Below are 24,844 nucleotides of genomic sequence, written 5' to 3' on the forward strand. Positions count from 1 at the left end.
AAAGTAGTTTTCAATGCTACTCTTCCCAAAGAACACTCTCAAAAGAAAATCTTTCAAAAAAGTCTATATTCTTTCTACTTTGGCAAGAGTTACCATTTTCTAGTAGGAATTACATAGGAATAGGTGATAAGGAATCTTCAAATTTAAAGCCTAAGCCTCTACTAAATTAAGTACATACGGATTTTATAATGATGGTTACGGAACTTGAGATATAAGTATTGGTGTCTCTGAAAAATCTCACCTGCTAGTGATTTATTAAAGAGCACAGATTCAATGTTGCATTTTGGTGTATCTTAGTACATTAAAAAAAAAAAAAAAAAAAAAAAAGGAGAAAGCAAAGAATTAAAAAAACAAAACCCTCAGAGGCTGTATACATTAAAAACACACCAAATTTATATTAGATTAGAAAGAAATCCATAAATACAGAAGAAAAGCAAGACTTCATCCTTCAAAGTGATGTTCATACATTGCTAATTAAACTCTAGAAGCACTCAAACTGATAATAGTTCAAATAGTATGTAGTTTCATTAAAAATAAAGCCCTTCCTCAGCTCTCAAATCTATCACCAAACATTAAAAAAACCAACAGAAATCTTTTAATCCCTTGAGGTGGTATAGACGAAATAAAACCTGCGCTGTTCAGAATTTCTCAGAAATAGTCAGAAAACCAGATCACAAATAAATAAATAAATAAACAAAGCAAGAAAAAATATACCAGAAACAAGAAAACAATGGAGTCTGGTAGACTCTTTGCCCCTAACCCTCATTCCACACTAGCTCCTATTCTCTTCCCATGTTCCTGACGATGCACAGCAACCTTTCCCAGTGGTTGGGAAGGTGTGTGCTGCCAAAATGAATATACAATATCAATGTTCTGCTTGCCTCAAGCCTATCGATTTGGTCTCTCCTGCAACTTGCCAATTTTAAAACCTACTGGAAGGTATTTTTGACTTTTCACTGCTCTTTCCATGCAATTTCAAACAGCCTATGATTTTCAAAAGTTATTAGTAAGTAAAAGAGTGATCAAGAAGACAAATAGCGCTCAAACTTGCTTCCCCAGAAAACTGGGATAAAAATCTTTACATATCAACTATATGTTTAGAATATGTTAGACTTTAATTCTTTCAATTTCAAAACGTGAGTTTCAAAATTGTTAGTTCTTATGCAAGCAAAATAATTCCTTCCTGAATTGCATGATTCAGTAAATCTTGTGACTATGAAAATTGAACCTTAGTTTCTTTTTCAGCTGCTTACAGCTTTCATGTCAATTAACAGCACTCTTCTTTCAAGCAACTGGTGTATGTGGCAACATAAGACAAATGCAAATAATTAAACGGGTATCCTCAAATTATGGGGTACTAAAAGCAAAGCAGTATTTTTGCCTTTGAATTTACATTATCTTTGCACTTTGTTTAATCCATCCTAACTTTCATGCCTAAATCATCAAGGTCAACTGAAAGTAATCACTTATTTACAGAGAGCATTAGTACCCCTTATCTTATTGTCATGTTGTTTCTTTTGTTAATTTGGTCGTTGCCATTCCTCTACTCCCCTGCTTACACTGTGCTATTTCTCCTGTCTTCCAAATCTAGGAATTTCTTATGTTATTGGCTCTGTACGCTTCACTATGAACCCCTGCTCTGCACTTATTCCTTTATAATCTTGTTCATGCTTCTAAAACTCTTCTAAAACTTATTTTCACTACGAGGACAACAAACTAGTTTCCTTGCTGCAAGTTTCTTTTTTAATATTGCAGAACCTCAGTACTGTTTTGCTGAGCTTTAGCTGAAAAACTTTTTGATGGACAGTGTGACGTAGAGTTTTGTATGCTATTGAGATAAACTGCTACCCAATAGCTTCCTCTTTCACTCTCAATTATAGAACGTGCTATATTAGAAATTCTACAGTCACAATAACACCATCTTCAAATCTTTTGTTCTAAACTCACAATTTTACTTTTTTCCATTCAGTTTAATGGGATAAATTTTTTTCTTTCCAATTTTGAATGTGTTATCTAAATCAAGAAAATATAAGACATAAAACAAACACATCTTGTTGATCAGATAAAATAAATATAGTAAACTCTGTTGTGGATTTGTGTGTTTTTTTCTTGGTTGTAGCGTGGTAATCTCTTGAGTTGTTCTTTAAAAAAAAAAAAAAAAAAAAAAAATCCCCAAAATCAAAGCATGAACTAGATAATCTTAAAAGAATTCAGGACTGTAAATCACAGACAAATTTAATTCTTACTCTACCACAACATGGTAGTACCCATTTCCATCTTGCTTACAGCACCTCAGCCCAATCACTTTTAGAGAAAAGACATATTACGTTAGGGTGCACAAACACACAATTTACGAGTACCTCTGAAGACTACATACAAGAAACTGATCTACAAAGAAATCCAGCTAACTACTTAATACCCTTGCAATCCTGCTAGATCCCGTATTTTCATCACTACTTTAAGCAATGCTACATTGGCAGGGGGCAATATTTGAACGTCTGCATCTTTTCTGTGATTTCATGAAGCAGGCATCTACACATCTAAATCATCCACGAGTCTGGGACCAGTAAACACTGTCAACAAGAAAACAGTGTTTCTGTTTTGTTAACTTAAACAAACAACATTCTCAGAACAGCCGCTCATGTGAATGTTTGCTGCTGCTGCCGCCCATTTTTTTTAAATAACTAGTGTAAGTAATCTATTGATTATTTATAAGCAGCTCTAAATCTTCCTTGTCTGCAAGATGCAAATTAATACTCCTCTTGATCCTCTCTTCTTAGATAGCAATGGTCAGAAGCTTGTAAGTGTACAGAACTGCCATCTGCCTGCTGATGCTGCGTGCCTGCACCATGCTAAAAGATGCAGAAGACAGTAAGCAACAAGAGTGAGCTCAGCCAGAAGAGAAGAGCTATGGATTCAATTTTTTAATTTGAACACTGCTTAGAAATAATACTGGATAAAATCGGATAAAATCAGTATTGTTTTAAAGGTTAAAAATGAAACTATAGTGTGAGCAGGTTACCCTTAAAGAATTTTAAGAATGCAAATCAAAGTCTCACTTAGTTGATTAAGATTCACAGACAATATCTGGAAATGAAAATGGATTTCAGATGTTTATCTCTCAATCTCTCACTCCCCTCCGTTCACAACGTGCCAGCAACTTTGAACACCACCAAACCCTCTAGAAGTGCAAAGTACCTAGCATGCATAGCATGAAGGGAACAGGTACCTTTTTCAGGGTTGCAGATTTCACTGCAGAATTGAGCACTGCAAGTTATACAAGGAATACCTTTTGGAACTGACTTTAGAGAACAGGCTCTATAGATAGAGGTTACTTCATTTCTATCCTATCACTGCAAGAAAAACACACATCTTGTTGGGTACACAAGTATTTCCTAGAGAAGCATGACAAATTTAAGCAGCAAGAAAAGCAAATAGGCAAAAGAACAGAGAAATTCTATGGTTCTTGTTATTCAGTATATACAAACATTTTAAAAAACTGATCAAAACTACAATGCATATTTACAGCAATACAGGCATTTTGGATACCACAAAAAAAAAAATCTTTGTCCTAATGGTAGAAAAAAAAATAAAATAAAATTCAGCTAACTTCATCCCATAACTCTTTAAAACTTGTAGCTTTAGTTCATGGTGTATATCAGCTGAGGATGTTTAAGAAGGTGGACAAAAGTCTCAGAGGCAGACAAAATTTTATTTCATTCATTCCTGTTTAGTTACTCCTATGATCCACTTTGCTGAAGTAAATGAGTCAGTCAATCTGGTGATTGCTTTAGACTGTAGCGATTTACAAGACAATGGACTCTGATTACCATTTGACTTAAATAGCTCTCCATATAGGACAACAGATTGCTGAGAAAATTTAATTCAACAATCAAGTGATTCAAACATTGACTCTTACTAGACCATAAAATTCCAGCTACGCATTCTAATATTCATGCAAATGAGCTGCTTTTCCACTATGTATGCGAAATTCTCTGGCCAACCAAAACGCACTATCAAGAGACATGATACTCCCCCTTGAACTCAATTAATTTCAGAAAACTGAAGCTCACTAGTTTCATACTAGAGAGCCATTGGTGATATGAGTAACTATTTTTAATTATTACTTGCCCCTGAGCAGGCAAGGTTTTTGTAAACTGAGGAGTCAAGTCCAGTCCTGGCAGTTGCTGCCAGAACTTGTTGCAAACCATACTTGTCTGGGGGACTCACTGCCAGCCACAGCTCCATATATTTAAACCATCAAAATTATAAGATTACTCTCTACTGGGCAATTTCAGTCCTTAATGAATCATTCAAGTTGTATCCTAGATAAGAAAAGATTTGAAACTCTGGTTCTAGTTCATAACACTTTTTCATATGCATGAACCAACTTCCATATATTTCATAACAATTGCTAATAAGATTCAATTATTTCCCTTTTTCTGCTTTTCACTGTATTACATTTCCAACCTGGCATTTTCATCAGTGTTTGTGACTCCTTTCTTACAAAAGCATGAAGCGACTACCAGGAATTTTTCCATTTGCTTTTCTACTAAATGTACTATTAGTAATATTTGAATTTTGCAGAATTGTTAATGAAGACTATTAGATGGAACATAAACAAGGAACATCAAAATGAGAAGCAAAGTTTCAAACAGGATACATTTTCTACAAACTGATCATGTCTCAGCATCCATTCAGATATTCTTTAACAAAAAAAAACCTTCAAACAGCTATCTAGAGGTAGAGTACCAATTCTCAAAGTACAAGGGCAAAAAAAAAAAAAAGAAAGAAAATGGAAGGAAACAGCAAATAACATTTTTCATTTTGTTAAATGGTGCAGGCAATTCGTGACTCTTGACAGCATCTTTTGTAAGTATTGATGTGTTAAATAGAGCAAAGAAGCAGCAAACAATCACGGTTCACTGAAATGGGGCTCTTTTCTTTCTGAGCCTTGTTTGAAAGAGATTAGAAGAGTGGGGGTGATAGATGGGTGACGTATTTGTTGAACAGAAACCAAGCACCACAAAATAGTATAGCCTGAGAATCCTACACAGCACAAACGTAGTTGAAAATCCTACACAGCACAAACGTAGTCGAAAATCCTTCAAGCAATGCAGAATTCGTCTTCTATTTCAGTGATTTCATTCAGTCCTTAAAGCAAGAGGTCCAAACAAATGGGCACGGTTCTCCATAAGGAACCCATGGCGAAGGCTGGGATCTTGTGGCACATAATCGAAGCATCAGCTATACTTCAAATTACACTATCAAGCAACACCCGAAGGAAGACGACCAGAGAAGTGAACTTCTGTCACGCTAGTTTATCAGCATCTTGACATCACCAGAGATCACATCACATCAATCCTTTGTAATGCAGAACCCTGTGGCAGTAGATGGCCTCTACAGTGCTGAGCACCGTTCAACACTGTAGATTCCTTCCACAGAAGGAAACAACATGAAAAAGTTCTCTCCAAAGTACTGAACTACACTCTAAAACACTTACCAATAATTGGCTTGATGATTTGAACAGCTGTATATACAAAAGATGTAAATAATACATGTACAAAGTAACTTCATTTATGTTACACTGATTTGACTTTTAAAGCTAATTCCATATGCTATGAAATTATAGCCAGCTCAGATTCCCCACAGCAGATTTGCAGGCAGGCTCCAGGAAGCTTTCCATGTAAAAGGAATTCAGCATCCCCTCAGAAATGCTCTACTTCAAGAAGCTGTGCAAAACCTTCCCTAGAAACATGAAACAAACAGCATTCTGAACACTGCAGGAGTTTGGAATTCCCAGTGTCCCTGATTGTTGCACTTTCAGGAGTGCAGGAGACAGGAGCCTTAGTTCCAGTGCACCATGGAAAATTGAGTAAGTAATGCATCTTGGAGCTGGACAGATCAAAAAAACAACAAAAAAGCAGGATAGGTGTACATTCATTTAGTATGATTCTGAGAAAAGGGAGTGAGATAGCTGTTGTCAATTCTCGAACAGACTGATTAAACAAAAGCAGCATCCCTTTGCTTTCTATCTCATCAGAAGAGGCAAAGTTTCTACTCCGCTGGGCAACGACGTCTGTTTTGTCAGGTATTGAGAACAGAACATTTGAAAAGTACAGCTGATGGCTCCCAAAACACAACCCGTTTCTTTTAAGTGAACTGCATTACTGTCTTTGCAACAAAGCAGGACTTGCAAAGAATCCATCTAAATAGGACAGTGGCTCCGCTGACAGAGGAGTGACTCTTAACTGAATGAACAATTCGCACACTGAGAGGTAACAAACACACCAACAGCAACACATCCACGTGAACCTCCAAGAGTCTCAGTGTTGAAGATTCACATACGGGTGATAAGTAAGAGCTTGATCCAAAGATAGCAGTGACTGTCACAAATTTCACAGTGTGAGAGCTCATCTGTACCAGAATTAGATACAAGACGCTCACAAGCTTTTCTGTGTCAGCAAGACAGGGCTGTGTGATCATGCTGGCAGAAGGAGCAAAGACAGGTCTTCTAACAGATGATTTATCCTTAACGCATTCATTCTTCATCCTTAGCAGCAATAACTTAAGACCCCTTCTGGATACTTCCAGATGGCTCCTTGCAAAAAGACTGTTTGCCAGTTGTACGTAGAGGGAGGGAGAAAAGAAAAATAAAAAGGAAAAATTCAAAAGGTTAATTGGAGTTCTTTGATTTTAAATGGTTTTATATTTTATGCAGTATTTCCTTCTATTCTACCTTTTTATCTTAAATGAAAGACGTATTTTCTTTGCTTTGTGTCCATCTGTAGTTTCAGGTCAAAAATTCTATCCAATGTGCACATCTTTATGCAACTGAATCCAGGCAGAGAAGCTCTAGGTAAATGTCTTTCTGGCTCCTGAAGCACTTCCAGTGCTTTATAATTAGAAACCTCCCAAACAATGGGACTCGGTAGTTAAAGCAAGTAATCTTACTGCTGTTTTTCTTTCTTTACATCTAATGTAGAAATAATTATCTTTCCTACGATTCTCAAATGTTTTTAACGTTATTTAATTCACCCTGCAAAACGCCGAGATTGCTTCTGAAAATGAGGCATTCAGTATAATCAACAGCCATTTGGTTCTTTGTTCACTTTTTGAAGGTGTTTCTTACAGCTCTTTGTCCTCCTTGACAGATCCTGACAGTTTTATAGGTGAGGACAGCAAAGGGAAAGTTGCATCAGATCCTACAGCTGCACCGATGGTTGGCTGTACAAATGCTTTTTGACAGCTAGCAGGGTTAGATTCAACACAGTTCCTAATGTTTTTATACTGCAGGCATTTCAGCATCCTCCTGGAACCAAAATTCATAGTTTGCCACTCTTTTCAGATGACAGCCTTGTAATTAATGGCAATTTTATTTTAAACCTATAATCTTGATATTTCAATCACCATTTGAGTAAACAGTGATGATTAACAGTGAAGCATGAAGTGTCTCTGGGAGATATCTGCTACACAACACGTGAAGAATTATTTACACAACTTCCACTACTAATTTGGAATTTACATGTTTATCTCCATTTTTAGCTCATTTTAAATGAATCAAAACTGTGGAAATATACACACATTTTTTCAGAAAATCTTTATAAACATTGCAGTTACCACACACATTTTACCCTTTCCCTGGATATCTGGAAATTATCAGGATTATCCCTTAACAGTTTTCCTAGACAATTTTTCAAGACTTTGAAAGCTGTTTGATTTAAGTATTGACTGCTGACATGAATGACTGTTCAGTCAATATTGCAGTAGAAGCAAGATATAAAACATCTCATAAAAAGCCATCTGTTTAGTGAAGTTATTCAGTGGAAAGATGCCACTTGCAAATTATGTGGGCATATTCCACTCTTCCTGAATGATTTCTAAAAGCACTTTGCAGAGTTGCAACATTCCATAACTATCAGGATATTTTCTCTCATTTAATCCGTAACATTTCTCCCTTACCTTCTCTTTGTGCTCTGTTCTCCCCCTGAATTCCTCCAATCAACAAACAATCCCTGCTTGGAGAGCCTCTCAGTTTTGCGGCTAAAATTAACTTTATTTTTCTATTACTTATAAAATTCCAGTTTGAGTGGAGGAAAGAAGCAAGTAGAAAGAATGGACGTCAACTATGAAGAAGGCCTCAGTGAACTCATGTCTTCTCTTTATATCCTGTGATCACTCAAACGGGTAACAGGAGACACACCTGCATGACTATTTTTGACATCACACAAACATTAAGCATGCTGACATCCTTTCAAGATACAGAGTAGGGACATATCTACAGAAAAAAGTAAGTATCACACTACAGTGACACTGAAACAGAAAGCATCCTTGTGTTAGAGACATAAGACTCTAGCCCTGGAAAGCACATTTATTTCAGAAAGCTTTACTTTTTCTACCTCTAAACAAAATCCAGGCACATCCATGTCCCCTCCCTCCCTTAATTTGGTAATACTGTTCTTTTTTGGGTTTTGATTGTTTGTTTGTTGTTTGTTTGTTGTTGTTGTTGTTTTTACATTCTGAGTTACACACACAGTGACTCAGGGATTCATTCTAAATTATGACAAATGCACATTTGTATCTACAGGCACAGCAGATGTCTAACCTCTCATTTTGCTCAAGGCAACTTGAGAGCTCATCCTACAACAGACACCTAAGATCCAGTCAGCATTCTTCAGGTTCCATGAATACAAACTACATTTATTATCATGAGAGTGTAGGTATGTTTATGTAGACAATACAGTGAGATGTTTTACGTTCAAACAATTCCAGCACATCTGTTTAAAGTTATTCTAAAAGTCAAAGTAAAAAGAAAAAATGTTAAGACAGACAATGAAACTAATACAAGAGAAGTTCTGTGAAGAAAAGCTAGGGATTTTTGGCCAGAAGAAGAAACTAAAAGGAGATGCACAGAACAATGAAAAATGAATACAGATAAAATGCAGCTTAATCCTATTTGCTTTATGTGCCACGGATGTGCCACTCCTGTATTCTTTACTCATTTGCTGATTTACTTTTAAAACCCAACTCTGCAAATGTCTAGAGAGTTACAGATGTGAACTGAAGTAAAATAACATTTTATCTAGATGCATTCAAAAGAATAATAATAAAAATTATATGATTGTTATTTTCTGAGTATCTATGTTATACCCTCAGCAAGACAAACAACCTACTTTTGTCTCTTTTCTTCTACCAATTTCTTTTAATGTGCCTTCTTAACAGTTTAAAAGTCCAATACTTGGGAGTAGATCAGAAGAATCTGCATGCATAAGCAGAAATTTTTCAACTGCTTTGCAACATTTACTGTCCACACCACAAAAAAAAAAAAAAAAAAAAAAAAACCAACTAAAAACAGCCACAACAACAACTCATAAGAAGTATTCTTCAAAATGTTAAAAGTATAAAGCCAGAAGAGTATTACATAATACTTAAGTAGTATAGAAAAGAAGGAAGATGTTTAAAACTTACCCTATTGACATTGCTGTTTCTTAAAATAATCTGAATTAGATTTTTCATAAATTCTTCAAGCTTCCCGAAACACTTCATCAGAACATGATTAGATAATTTAGTGTCAGTTACTAATCTGATCAAAACACAAACTGCCTCAGTAAGAAAACTTGAAACTGGAAATTTAGGACTGTTGTAAAAAACAGTTAGCCCATCAAGCAGCTGAGACAATGAATTGCATATAGTGAAAGAATCATTCTCAAGCTTTGTGAAGTCTGCTTGCAGCATTCCTCCTTCTGACAGTTTTCTTATTTCAAGCAGATTTTGAAAAAACTGTACTGGGACAGTCAAAGATTCCTCCTTGCTAGAACAGCAAAGATTCAGTGGGGGAACTATTTCCAACCAGTGTTTAGATGTGTCGACAGTATGCTCAAGGTCTTGGAAATCAGAAGCTATTCCTAAAGACTCAAATGCATAGTCATTAGACACATCACATCCAGAGTCCTGTAACTGGCTTGAATAATTCACTGGATTTATATGTTCCTCATCCAGAAGAGTTTCAGCAGAGGCACCTGGCTTTCCTGAAATACAAATGTGAAAGTTACATTTATGTGTAGTTAAAACATTTATATGTATTAAAAAAGTAGGCCCCATTTCTGTCTTCCTTTTGCTTCCATGCAAAAATCACATCATATGTGCTTGCTGCCCAAGAACTACTCACAACTGACATTTAGCTGCTGTGGAAGGTGATGTTTTTCAAGTCAAAACTATTAGGAAGTAACACATTTGTGAACGGGATATTTTATGCAGACAGTAGTATAACAATTTTGAGTTTGAGATTTCTAATGGTTCAAAGTATTCATAGGGATAACCGAAGCAGACATCACATAGAAAATTTAAGCAGACAGGTATCTATACCACCACTGATTCCCAGGAAAAGAAATGCATGTAAATTTCTGCCTTCCGAAACAAATTTCACTGCTTTTATTCTCATTAATTCAGGATGTTTAAAAAAAAAAAAAAATAGAAAGGACTTATTACGGTAACTGTATTAAATAATATTTTCTCCTTTACCCACCTTTTGCACTAGGCCAGGTAAGGAATTCTAACAGTCAAAGTTGAACAGAACATTATGCTTGAACTTATTATTATTTAACAAAGAAAAATACACAGAAATCTCAACTCTATTTTACACTATCTTCTTCAAAAACACACAAACTGTATTTCAGATGGCATTTATTACATTTGCACTGCTAAGAAATTATTTTCCATACAGCAATGTACAATCTCTACCATTTTATTTCGTCTTAGATGCATGCAATTTGGTACCTCGGGGCATAGGGACAGATGACAAGAGGCTCTCACTGTGCTACATCCAGCCTGTGGCAACAGATTACTGTTAAAACGTGCAAGAGACATTAGAGCAGTGAAGTGGAAGAACAACACACTTGATCATCTCAGTGCTACAAGACAAAACTAGAGCTCTGTTTGCTCAAGCTCTTGCTGTGCCCCATTTACCAGAGCAGAGTCACACAAAGTCCACTCAATTTGAAACTGTTTACATTTTCCACAAGCGATAATGTACACTTCTGAGTCTGCATTCCCAAATGAATTAAAAATATATAAATGGCAAATAAACATAATAAACACCGTACCACATGACACGTTTCAAAGCATCCATGACAAATTAATAAGCATTTTTAATATTGAAAGCATCAAATGACAGCAGTCTACGATATTCTGTACTGCTGAAAAAAAATATTGTTTAAACGTTTCTAAAGACTTAATTAAATATAGTTTCAAATTGAATCCTGACCATAACTTCAGTCACTAAAAACATACTCTGGTACTGAGTTTCAATCTCAGTAGCACTGCTTTTGATTGGTAGAAAATTTCAGGTTTTTTTTTCAGGGAACGAAGATCATTGAGTCCAACCACCTGACCACTTCACGGCTAATCATTTTTGATTAGGTACAGCTTGTTACTGAGAGCTTATCCAGATGTCTCCTGAACACTGACAGGTCTGGGACAGCAAGCACCTCACTACAAAGCCACTTCCATGTCCAACCATCTTCAGAGTACAGAAATTCTTCCCCATACCTAACACAAACCTTTTTTTATAAATTTATTTTAGCTTCATGCCTCTTTAAAATTCAGACAAAGTCAAAACTGAACAGGATTGGCACCAACTGACTCACAATGACAGGCCTAACTGTAGAGAAATCAACAGACATTTCCAGAAGACCGAAGAAGCAGAGCCTAGCATTTTAGATATTATTAACAGAGTTTCCAGATCAAACTCAGCAAGCAAGCAAACAAAAGTCTGAGTAACAAAAACAGGTATCGGTCTTTCATGTCTTCTCTCCCTATTGCTTTAAGCAAAAGATACTCCAGAAAAAAAACAACTTGAAAATTCTTTTTCCTGCTGCTAAGAAGCTCTTCTAGAGAACCCATCTACTCCTTATGAGTATTGCTAATGAGTATTTTGTTCAGTCCTTAGTCCCATGGGATAACGTGGAAACTACTTATGGGGACATAACTCCAGGAGTCCGAAAAAGCAAAGCACAGAAGTATATGAAAAAATATGTTTGGGTTTTTTTTAATTATATGAAAGGAAAAAAAAAATAATGTGAAAGAAAAGAGGAAGAAGTATAATGAGAAGAAAATAACAATGCATAAATATGTGTAAGAACCAAACAAAACCATCTCAAAACCAAAGACGTAGCGTATACAACAAAATATTCCAACCAGCAGGAGACAAATATTGCTTATCTGTCTCAGTTCCTACTCACTGAAACAGAAAACTTCTCTGTCACGATCAGCTTTCAGAAAAGTGTTACAGTAAGCCCCCAGTAGCAACACATTTCCAGTTCCATTAATACAGAAAACGCTTTAAAAAATGTTCCGTGATTTATTTTTTCCAGTCACATGGAGAGCAATGAGAAGCTATATTTAAAATAAATAAATAAATCACCCAACAGGAAATGAGATTCATTATTTCCCTCAAAATGTCTAAACATCATTTATTTCTTGAAAGGAGGAAAACTAATCACTTTCTACTTACCTATCATTTAAATGTGAAAATAGTCTTGATGCTCACACCATGTAGTTATTAGGTATTAAAAAAAAGAACAATATTAAGCCTGTTTCACAGTAACAACAATCTTTCAGGGGCAATTTCAAGAAAATGTGACTATAAAAATACTGAAGAAATAAAAAATACTGAGCATTATACACTAATCACAAAATTTTACAGTGCTTTTATATACGTAATGAAATATTTGTTCATGAATAATTTTATAGTCTCCTTAAAAATGTCACATCATATCAATGAAATATTTAGACTCCCTATTCCCATTTAGGACTTCAGCTCTTCTGCAAATTAAGATCCTGAGCTGAAGGCCACAGTTGGTATCACCAGATAAAGCAAGGTGCTGACACAAGAAAAGCCTTGGGGTGCAAAGGCTGAAGAATTGGCACCCTTCTACACATATCCACCACTGTGGAAACCATCTGGCCTGAAAATCAGCAGTTATTCGAGGAACAAGTGAGTAAGGAAAGGACAAAATAAGGATTAACTCTTGTTTAGGAATGTAGGTAAGCAGGATGTGTGGCCAGATAAGAAAAGGGCATCTGGAAACTGTTGATACAAGGAATGGGTCAGGATAGGATTACTTCTGTCAGAGACAATGGGTCTTCTCCCATGCAAAGGAGACCCCCACTGCTCATGGCGGACCATATGTTGATACATCAGGAATGTAATGAATATGCATTTAAATTCCACTGATTGTGTATTCGTTCGGCCTATATCTGTACCAAGCTTCTTCCTTACGGTGTGCAAGTTTGGAGGAGCTATCCCCCTTGCACCCAGCTTGGCGCCAAATGCTGAATAAAACATACCTGCTTTATAACCTAACTCTGGGTTATAGAGTTTGATTCCGCAAATCACAAGAATGCGACTTCTACACAGTGAGCAGTACGTAAGTAAGGTTGAAGGAACCCTGTGAAACATAACTCAGATGCACATGCTGCTGCTGAACCACAGGGCACAGTGGCTTTTATAATGGGAGTGCGTCTTATAGTCAGAGAAGGTGAAGTTTTCAGCTACTCTTGAGAAAGAAGAGTTCTCTCAACACCAAGTCCACCTTACCCCTGAAACAAATTCTGTCATTTCTGAATAGTTACCTTAACACAGACACCAAGACTGAGTTCATGGACAAAAAAGAGTAATCAGTTGCTTAATCTGTACAGGAAAACCATTTGTTGCCAGAGAGCTTGCAGCCAGCAGTGCAGTCATAAGGATTCTCAGAGATCAGAAGAGACAAAGGAACGTTCATAGTTCTTCCTGCCCAATAACAAAGGCAGCATTTGTAATAAAAGGATGGGGGTGGAAGATGCTCTCTCAAAGGACAGGCTTGAAGGTGGCAGATGTAAGAAAAACAAAGAGAAAAGACCACTGGAAATCTGCATAGTGAAAAAATAGTGCAGTTTCAAGCATTTGGCATTGTCTTTATTCTCTTTCTTGTGAGTGCACATAGATTAACACAAAGCTTGCTTGAAACGATGTGCACAGTTCACTTAAAAAAAAAATAAAATGAGACTAATGGTAATTTTCAGAACCTTAGAAACCCTTTGGTGATACTGCATTCTGCTTCTTAAGTGTTCAGACAGTAACTTCTAAATGGAGATGAAATATATGAAATGATTTGTATTTCTTTCAACTCCCCACTTTCGGATTTTTCAGCACTCTTATTTTCCATTTAACTTTCACTGATGGATCTGTTATAGGTGCACTTTCCATGAGTGGTGAATCAAGTTTGTTCTCTTCTCCTCACATACACGAACAGTTTTAATTTTCTTCATAGGCTTTTTGTTAAAGCCTGTTTCTGTTTCGCTGTTTTCATTATTAATAAAGCTGTTTGAGGAAAAAAAAAAAAGCTGTCAAACTGTCCTGATCTGGAACCAAGGTGTAATTCTGTATGTATCAAAGCAAATTTTCTCCAGATCTCTCACATATTCAAGCTATTATTATTTGAATAGTTTGAAATAATAGTAAAAATAAGTTTCCGGGATTCTTCTAAGGAAAAATTTTTAGAAGACCTGCATTCAACACTTACACATTTCTGTGGATTTTATACCAGCTTGGAAAAGAAAACTCTTCTGTTAAAAGCTAAGATATTTTAGGTTGACATGCTTCGCGTTACCCATGAAGACTACCTGTCTGAACTGCAAGTACAATATAAGGTCTTATTAAAAATAGCTTGCATCTTCAAACAAACTCAGCTGCTCAAAGTGACAAGTATCAGCCAGCGCACGCAGAAATCATGAGAACAATCTAACTTATTCTTAGCTCTCTGTAGTAGACTTACAAGCAAGAGAATCCCAATTGCCTTGGCAACACTTTTATTCTAGTTTTTATTATATGCATTCTGCTTTTCCCAGTATTATTATTCTGTTTACCAAAAGAAAGAAATTATTAATCCCACTCGCTTGCGTGAGCCTCAGCCCTGAAAATTCCCGTGCATGTTATCAGGAACTTGACAAATACAAGAAATGTACATGATAACCACAAACTCTTTGTCTTGCTGGGATAGTTGGGTTGTTTTCACTTCTAAAGGATTTTGTTATACAGAAACTTGGAAGGAAAAGGATGCTCATTGAATCCCATTGCTCCAAGTATGTGTTTAGGACAGCTGTAGCAATTCTACCTGACTAGACAGACAGCTTTCAAAGAGAAAATTCTACAACCCAAACAGACCTGCAATACATGGAAGGAGCTGTACTCTGAAATTTCAGTGAATGATTATGCTCCAGCTGGTGCTTTTTCCAGATTGCAAATTCACTTATTTAATTATCTTGAAAAGGCCTCAGCTTTCCTTAAGTTCCTCACTGTGTCACTACTATTACAGAGAACAGATTTATCTCATCATCTTATTCCAAAAGCCATATTCTACACTAAACACATTTTAACCCCAATGTTGTCACCTCATATCTGTTTTTATTGTCCTACTCCCCTCCTTAAAAAAACAAAATACTCTTATGGTTGTAATACACAATTTGCAATGCTGCCCACTTGCATTAGTACTGCTGGTAAAAGCACGAGAGTACACTGATGTCAAGTGACTGTTCATTACTGCAGTACCGTCCGCATTAGAGAAAGTGCTGACATGGTGCTTAGGTAGACTGGGCTCCCGTTATGGATCTGTATGGACAGCAGGCCACCTTTGTCACTGGGGAGGGAGGAAAAAAATAAATCTCTTCATACCCTAAACATGAGACAGAAGTAAACATATCTTTTTTCCATAGCAACAAACTAAACATTGACTTCAGCCCAACAAGAAATCTTCTCACATTAGAAGTAGTATATAGAGAAAGAAAGAAGCCAAAGATGCTCCACTAAAGAACAACATTTCTTTCCAAGATTGCAGATATATTCACTAAGAAATCTGCAAATGTTTTGGTCTGACCTTTCCGAATTCACCTAATTGTCTCCTCTCTAGAAAGAATGGGGGAGGAGAAGTAGAGGGGGAAGCAAAAAAAAAATTATCAATTATGTTCTCCCACTGTTCTTGTTAATGTAAGCAGGAAGGGAAACACCACAAGGTCCTATTTAAGTCACAGTGAAGTTTCTCCTTTTCTGAAGTTTGTATCAAATTATTCAGAAAATATTTTCACTGGCTAGCCCTCTCTCTACTCGAAACAGCAGGACTTCTGACTCCCTCCTCTACTTCGAGAGGAAAGGCTGGGGCTTTACGTTGAGCACCCAGAAGTTCTGTCGCTATCTGCTGGGCAAGAAATACTCAACCCATGACTTACGGGGAAACGGAAAGGGAAGATACAGCTGAACTCTGTCTCAAAACAAGTATACTTACATGGAGTTCTGTAAAGTTTACCAGTTTTATTTCAGATCTGGCTTGTTCTAATTCTATATGCTTCTGCTTTTGCAGAAAGTGTTAACTCACAGTAAGAAGAAAATAGATTGAAGCATCTTCGTTCATACTAATCTACAAAGAAAACTGCTTCCTTTTTCCACAGGTACAGCTAAATACCTCAAGAAACACACTAAGTTAAGAAGTTAAAACAAGGGATACAAAATGTTTTTTGTCCCTATTTCTTATTCCTTAAAGAGGTAAAAGCTGCTGCAGAAGTCTTGGCACAGTAAGCAGAATTCAGGGGACAAAATCCTGAAAAGTCAAATGCAGCCTCAAGACACAGCTGAAAAAAAAATCCAGTCATGTTACTCACATACAGTGAATCAGAATTCAGCTTCTACCTTCTCACACAGGGACACCACAGAAGGATGTGCTGGCAACTACATGCTACTATTGAAGCTATAAACACAGGAGGGGAGACGAAGACCTGCTGTAAATGATACAAGAAAGGATGAGTAAAATAATATCAAAAAATAGCAGAAAAAAACCCTGATTATTAATTTTTATTAGAGAAGCAACCAGTTCAGTATATTTCTGCCCCCTGCACAAAAAGGGAATAATATAAACCCAGATTGATGGTGAAGATAAGCAAAACAGAAGACATGCACAGTACAAGTTTTGCTAAAATATCCCAGATAACTAATTTGGAACCTGTCACGCCTATCAGCCTAAAACAATCAAAGCAACATATCTATCTCCTCTAAATTGTCATTCCCCAAATATCTGCTGGGCAAAAAAGGGCTGAGTATTCCATAATGCCTTCCTGAGTTGCAGTAACAGCTGCAAGCTTCTCCAGATCTCTTCAGCAGAGGCTGCCAAGAAACAATACGATTGTTGTTTTGATGAATTGATCATGGTTAAGGAATTTTGCTTTAGATGACAGGTGCTTCAGCCTGTGAATAAATCAATCAATACTTTGTAAGACCTTTTGTCTTTTCATACAGCTTCAAAGCAAAGAGGCAACAGTATGTTCAAATGTTTTGTTCTCATTCTTCAGTAGTGCCTCCTCCTCTACATCAAATTCCAATCTGAATCAAATGAAAGGCAATAAACTTTTTTTTCTTTTAAAGCAATAGGCATAGCTGTAACGACAATACTGGAAAGGTGAAAAATAAACAACTATAAAGAATCACAAGATTGGAAGAAAATTCGGGAGGTCAACTGATCCAACACTCTTGGCTTCTTACCCCAGGACTCTGTCAATGTGACTTTTGGACATCTCCAAGCAGGAGACCCCACAAATATTCTGGGCAACCTGTGCCAGCACTCCATCACCAGCACAGCACAGAAGTGCTTCCTTGTATTGTGGTTTAACTCAACAGGAAGCTAAGCACCACACAGTTGTTCACTCACTTCCCCCAGCTTCCCTGTGGGAGATAATTGAGGGAAAAAAAAAAAAGCAAAGTAGAACTCATGAGTTGAGATCAAACTATTTATTTTCTAGCCTAGGGAAAAGGATAATTGTTATAACTATATCTACATGTGTGCATGTGTGTTATCAACACTGTTTTTCTTCTGGAACTAAAACATAGCATCATACCAGACATTCTGACAAAAAAAAAAAAAAAACCAAAAAATCCCCCCAAATTCCAACCCAGTTGAAAACTAAGACATGTTCAGAAGGAATCTCCTTTATTCCAGTTTATATCCATTATCTTTTGACCTAGCACTGAGCACCACTGAAAACAGCCTGACTTTGTTCTCTTTACACTCTCCTTTCAGATGTTTCTATACACTGATGACATCCCCTCTGAGTCTCCTCGAGGCTGAGCAACCCCAGCTCTCTCAGCCTCTCCTTATAGGTGAAACACACTGGTTCCTTCATCATCCTGGTGGCCTTCTGCTGGACTCACTCCTGCCTATGTCCCTCTTGTACTGCAGTGCCCAGAGCTGGACTGAGCACACTGGTTCCTTCATCATCCTGGTGGCCTTCTGCTGGACTCACTCCTGCCTATGTCCCTCTTGTACTGCAGTGCCCAGAGCTGGACTGAGCACTCAAGGTACAGCATCAGCAGTACTAAACAGAGAGGAAGAATCACTTCCCTGTCAATACTTTGCGTAATGTAGCCCAGGATACTATTAACTTTCTTGCAGAAAGGGCTTATTGCTGGCTCATGTTCAATTTGGAGTTCACCAGGAAACCCAGGTCCTTCTCTGCCAGGCTGCTTTTCAGCTGGATGGCTCCCAGCATGTCCAGGTGCCTGGAGTTGTTTCGCCCAAAGTGCAGGACTTAGCACTTCTTGTTGGACTGCCTGATGTTCCATTAGTCCAGTCTGTCACACTCTCTACAAAAAGATTTGCTTCTTGGATAGCTGACATACAAAGTACCACCATATGAAAGGGATACCAAAGTCCTTGCATTCAGAAAGAAACTGCACATGAAGTCAAGTAAGAGTTTCCAGACAGAGTGAGTGAATGTATACTACAGCAAATTCATAAACAACACATTAAAATGTAACAACTCATACTGAAAAACAAATTAGTTAAGTAAACCATGTTTCTTCCCTTCATCAAGGATACATACACTTTTTAGGGTCTCTAGCAAGGTTGGATAAAAATAATTCAGATAATACGGCTTTAAAAGTAGTTATTTTTTGTTTTCCTCTTCACGTGCTTGAACATCCATTTCATGTTTATACTTACATGAAGAAAACAACCATCACAGTTTCAAAGAGCTCACAAGTTTCTAACATGAAGGAAATAAAATTCCATAGGCCATCTCTAATAATTCTTGAAGCCTTAGAAAAAACTATTATTATTATTATTATTCAGAACACAGTGTGGGGAAGATTCAGCTGCAAGGTGAACCTTGGCTGAAAGACAAACTCTTTAGCTCTCAATTGGCAGCAGGAGATGAACAGTATCTGACGCTCACTGTGCGAGTTTTTCTAGTGACACATTTTGTGAAACTCTGCTATTTTTGCATTAATAAAATTGTTAAACAGAACTCAAGAGAGCCAAAGGAAAGCTGAGGATGTGAATTCTTCTAAAAGGTTGCACTGTTTTAGGCAGAAAGCCAACCCCAAATATATGGCTGTGGAAATGAATGGAGGCAGAAGAAAATCCATGGTGTCTCTAGACACCTGACCCTAGGAACAATCCCATCTACTCTCAGCCCCAAGGAGAACTTCTCTGGTACAACATTAGGTAGAAAACTTGGTGTCTATACAGTAACCTTCAGGCAAACAGGATGGAACCCCATTTATACTACTTTCTTTCTAAAAGGGAGTCAAGCTCCTTGTGCCTTCCTATCTCAGCAGTAGACACCTTTTGGCTCCTATCCAAAAACCTGAAAATCTCAAGACAGGCGCAACAGAGAACTTTATTTTCCAGAGCAGAAGATTTCAGTAGTGCAGAGTCCCTTATTTCAGGTAGGTTTTGCCCCTACAATCACCTTTCTTTAATTTTAGTCTTACGTGTTCTGCTCTTAATACAAATTATCAACTAGACCAACAGAAGAATGAATAGAACTCCCCAACTGATATCCCATCAGATATCCATGATCTTTCTTTTTCAAAAGTAAGAGACTGAGCATGTCTCCAGTGTAACCATAACTATGAATGCTCACTCAGCAGTCACATATCTGATTATCTTCCTTCCAAGAGAACAGATGGTTCAATTTCATTATCAGAAAACTTTACATGCCATATTAAGGTTGGGGGGAGGCGGGGGAGATGGGGAAGAGTCAAATCAGTCAAAAGAAACACCACAAAAGACAAACATATCAAAGTTAGACTCCAAGAACTGGGAATTTTTAATGTTAAGGAAAGCCCTTGTGAAAAAATGTGAATGTCCTACTCATCTTGGACAGCATGTGAGGTAGGAGGGGCTGATGTGAACAACTATAGATATTTAAAATGTCAAAATATTTTCTAACTAGAAGGTTTATCAGCAGTGCAAACTGATTTAATCTGTAGTCTACTGACATGTTCTGCTGATCTCCCATCTTATAACCACAACTACTATTCATGTTTGGAATGAGTTACAGAAAAGAAGCATATAAAGAATAACTAAATATGAATAGTTAGTAAATCACTGTTCTAGAGAGAAAGTCTAGTGATAAAAAAAGTAAATCATCAAAACCTCTAAGTAAAGTCTAACACATTGCTCTTCCCAGTTATATTTATAATCTAGAAATCTTTTCAATATTCTCACAAGGCAATAAAAACAGCAGTTTTAGTATAAAAGCATTCCAGTACCACAGAACAGCTTAGGAAGGACCTCAAAGATTATCTTGTTCCAAACCCCTATCTGTCATCAGGGTTGCCAACAAATGGATCAGGCTGCCTGAGACTCCATCCGACCTGGCCTTGAACACCTCCAGGAATGGGGCATCCACAGCTTTTCTGGGCAACCTGTGTCAATGCTTCACTATCCTCTAAATAAAAGTGTTCTTCTGACACCTAATCTAATTCTCCTCTCTTTTAGCAGAAAACTTCCCTCTTATCCTATCACTATTAGCCCATGTAAAAATAAATCAATCAATCTTCCGTTTCTAAGTTCCCTTTAAGTTCTAGAAGTCCACAAGGACGTCTCCCTAAAACCTTCTCTTCTACAAGCTGAGCAAGCCTAGCTCCCTCAGACCTTAATCTTAGGAGAAATGCTCCAGCCCTATGATAATTTTTGTGGCCTTCCTGTAGATCTGCTCCAACAGCTCCATATCTTGTGCTGGAGATCCTAGACCTCACTGTAATACTGCAGGTGTTCACAAAAGCAAAGTGGACCAGGACTATCACCTCTCCCTTGCCCTGCTGGCCATCTCTTTTGATGCAAGGACACTGTTGGCCTTCCAGGCTTGCATCAAGCTTTTCATCCACCAGAACCTCTAAGTCCTTCTCCACAGGGCTGATCTTAATGATTTCTTCTCCCAGTCTGTCTGTACACATCTGGGATTGTCTCAGCCTGAGTGCAACACCTTGCACTTAGCCTTACTGAATCTCATTAGGGTCACATGGACCCACTTCTCAGACTTGTCCAGGTCCCCTTGGATGCCATCCCTTCCTTCTGTTATATCAACCATTTAGCTTAGTGTCATCAGTAAAATTGTTGTGAGTGCATTTAATCCCACTTCGTCATTAAGGCCTCATTAAGTTTTCCATTAGATAACTTCAAAAAAAAAAAACCAAAAAACCCACAATTTTGAGAACAACTAGCTAGATACCCTTCCTTACATCTAAAATAGTCTTTAATTATCATATTCCTTACTTAAAGGTTTCCCTGGATCCTACAATGTCAAACTTACAGTATTATATCATTTATCATAATTAAACTGGTTGGACTGGATGATCTTGGAGAGCTGCAATTCCACAAAATACTCACAGAATCCAGTGTCTGTTCACATTAACAGAGAGAGCATACGTATCGTTCTCAGCCTGTCCTACCTTTCCTTGTCATACGTATCAGGGATTCATGCTTTCAACATATGAGGCCTATGTTCTAATTTTAAGCTTGTTTAAAGCAGTTTAAAAAAAAAACAACAGTGTCTTCAAGACACTAGTATCATGCAGACTATAGAGTAATATTTTGAATTAACACGCATACAATAATATTTGTATTTTTCTGGAATTATTCCATAGGACATGTATTGATTTTGAGCGTTAAAATATAAGTTCTGACAAAGTATTAAATTTTCAAGCTAAATCTCATCACAGCTGATGTAACTGTCCTACAGCCTCAGCGTTTCTGGAAAGCCACAAAGATGACTTAGAACTTAGAACTCTAGTATCTACATTACAAGAAACAGAGCAGGCAACATAAAAGCTGTTTTATTTCTTGCTACTGCATCATGGTGATTGTCAGAAATGATTTCAGAAACTCACCATTTTCCAAGCAGACTCTCTGACAGATCTTGCTCAAAAGAAGCTCTTGACGTAATCGAAAAATTTCAGCTTCTAGTGCTTTAACTTTTGATTTCCAGTCAAAATCTTGTTCAGATACAATTTTGGCAAGGTGCTCAGTGTATTCTTTGCAGCTCTTTCCTGCTGGTTTGGAGCGAATAATGGCAAAAGCCAGTGCCAGTTTTGATATTTTCAAATACCAGATTTGATTTTCTCTTCTGCCTTTGACTTCTATTGCATACAAAAAAAAAAAAAAAGAAAAAAAAAAATATCTTCACCATGATTTTATTAAAGCAAGTTGTACACACTTTCCTTAGCTTTGAAAACCATTTAACAGTGAGACCAATTATTTTATTTCTACCACAATCCAAAAATCAATCTAGGACAACAGAAGAAATATAAATAGCTGTCCACAATGTGAGAATAAAACATACATGAGCTGTGCTTCAGTACTAACACCAATAAACATAGAATTTGATAACAATTATGGAAATAAGAAAACAGTTCAAATAGGCTTATACTAGCAACATATTAAATAGCAATGTTATTTCAACTAAAACAGAAGTGAAAACTCTAAAAATCCTAAGAGTCACTAAAGTCCTATGGCTGAAGAATGGGATTATATTAGTTTAGACCCAACACATATGATTTCTTGATAGGGTATCAAGAAGTCTCAATTATCTGAAAAGAAAAACAAACACCTGAGGATATTAGTTGCTTCCAGTTTTGGATACCTGATACTGCTTTGGTTTCAAGTCTGCATCATGTCTCACACTTGCAGAAAGGTCTTTTCAGAGATACTGCTAATAAAATGCAGACTCAGGCTGGAGTAAAGGTGTCTGTTCTTCAATTCTTGCCATCAAGATCTGTAAAGTTAATCCTTTCCATTCAAAACAGGAATTCACATGTTCACACATAACTTATACAAATTCACATATCAGTAAGGTTCTTTGCAACAGCAAAGAAACTTCCACTGAATAAAATCCTCCCTGTGCTTTTCTCCTAGCCCTAACACAAAAATTCTCCATCATCCTATTTTTTAAATCTTTTTATCCAAGAAGCTACAAATTAAGCACTACAATAAATTGTATAGAGTATCTGAAATAGTAACAGCACAGAATTCAGTGAGGTATTTTATGCCATCCTTTCACCAGATCATCTGATATCCCTAAACTGATAATTTCCCCCCTCAACTTTAGACAGTAAGTCACCTAATATTATGTATTTATTTATCCAGCAGAGGTATTTAGAAAAGTAGATGCCTTTTAGTTGTTGGGTTTTTTTCCACCTTCCCAGTGCTACTGAAACACACAAAGAATTCCTGTACATTCCTTGCACGCCACCCATTCAGATACGCACCAGTCACATCTTGAAACATGAGCACGAAGGGTAAGATGATAAGAATTCCTAGGGTTCCATCTAGATGGATCAGATGGATCATGCTCAGAATTATTGTTCTCCACTTGAAATGTTACATTTCTGCTCTACCCATGCAAAAACTATTAGTCTAAGCATCAGTGTACCGATAATGATTAATGAGACAGCAAGATCTTAGAAACTAACCAACACTATCTATGCCATTATATACCTATATCATTCAATACATAAACAATATTTTTGCATGATTTCTGCCTTTTGAAATCCGTTTCACACAACTTTATTAAGAATTCCATGGAAAAAGCATAAGTTACTTCCCCCAAAAAGAATCTACACTGCTGTGGGACAATAAACTGCTGTAAGGCTCTTTGCCTTATACATCAAAGGAAGTATTTTGCAAACACAGAACCATGCCAGTAATTGAGTACTATCAAAGCTCTGCATGAAATGAAATACCTAGAATCACACAGAAAGAAGAGTACGTAGTAACTTTTAAGGATCAAAGATCTCTGCCTTTGAACTTGAAATACACTCCCCAGATTCTCATTGTCTTAAACATAAGTTTCACCCAGGCATCACTCGACACACACATCAAGTTCCATTCTTACAAAGTTTATCTGCAGAACAGAGCTATAGATTAAGGCAGACAGAAATTCTTCTTTCAAATGGATTTTTATTGCTGCTTTCTCATTTTGAGTTCTCTGGGGAACTCTTTGCAAAATCTTTCTGATTTACCTGCTTTTATAGAAGAGAAAGGCAATACTAACTTTCTGCTTTGTGATATATTTTGTCAGTACAAGCATTTTTTCACAAATTACATTCAAGAAAGCTGCAAGAAGGTATGGGGCAGGAAACAGTATTTAATTGAAGTGCTTCATGACTATCCACACACTTTTATCATTACAAAAATCAACATCAATACTTTTTTTCTATCATGTTGTTTATTTCTATTCATACGACAAAGAATCAGTTGGCTGTTTGACCACTGATGCTTTATGATCCTGCACTTCATATTCCTTGGCCCATACTCTTCATTATGAAAGTAAATCAATAAATCCATACATCCTCTGAAAATCCACTACTGAAAGGATGTCTACATTACCAGAAGTCCAAGAAATTAGCAAGTTCTTTCTGAATATTCCAAGTTTTCAGCCCTTGTAGTTGAAATATCCAGTGATTCAGAGTAGTAAATAAATAAATAAATCACATAAACCATTCTAGCTTTGCTTTAAAACCCAGTTATCAAAACAC

General features: G+C 36.8%; 1 protein-coding gene across 2 annotated transcripts in view; it reads right to left on the bottom strand.

The window, feature by feature from the left end:
- Positions 1 to 24,844, bottom strand: part of MEI4 (meiotic double-stranded break formation protein 4) — a 91,185-nt gene that overhangs the window by 47,543 nt on the left and 18,798 nt on the right. For both annotated transcript variants that reach the window (XM_090136108.1, XM_090136109.1), the window contains 2 exons: positions 22,199 to 22,447; positions 9,469 to 10,028 (listed from right to left, as the gene is read on the bottom strand). In XM_090136108.1, coding sequence (XP_089992234.1) covers positions 9,469 to 10,028; positions 22,199 to 22,447 — 809 coding nt within the window. The remainder of the gene's footprint in view (positions 1 to 9,468; positions 10,029 to 22,198; positions 22,448 to 24,844) is intronic.

This window comes from Phasianus colchicus, chromosome 2 (assembly GCF_987193195.1).
Source record: "Phasianus colchicus chromosome 2, bPhaCol1.hap1.1, whole genome shotgun sequence".
In the NCBI taxonomy this organism is placed as follows: domain Eukaryota; kingdom Metazoa; phylum Chordata; class Aves; order Galliformes; family Phasianidae; genus Phasianus; species Phasianus colchicus.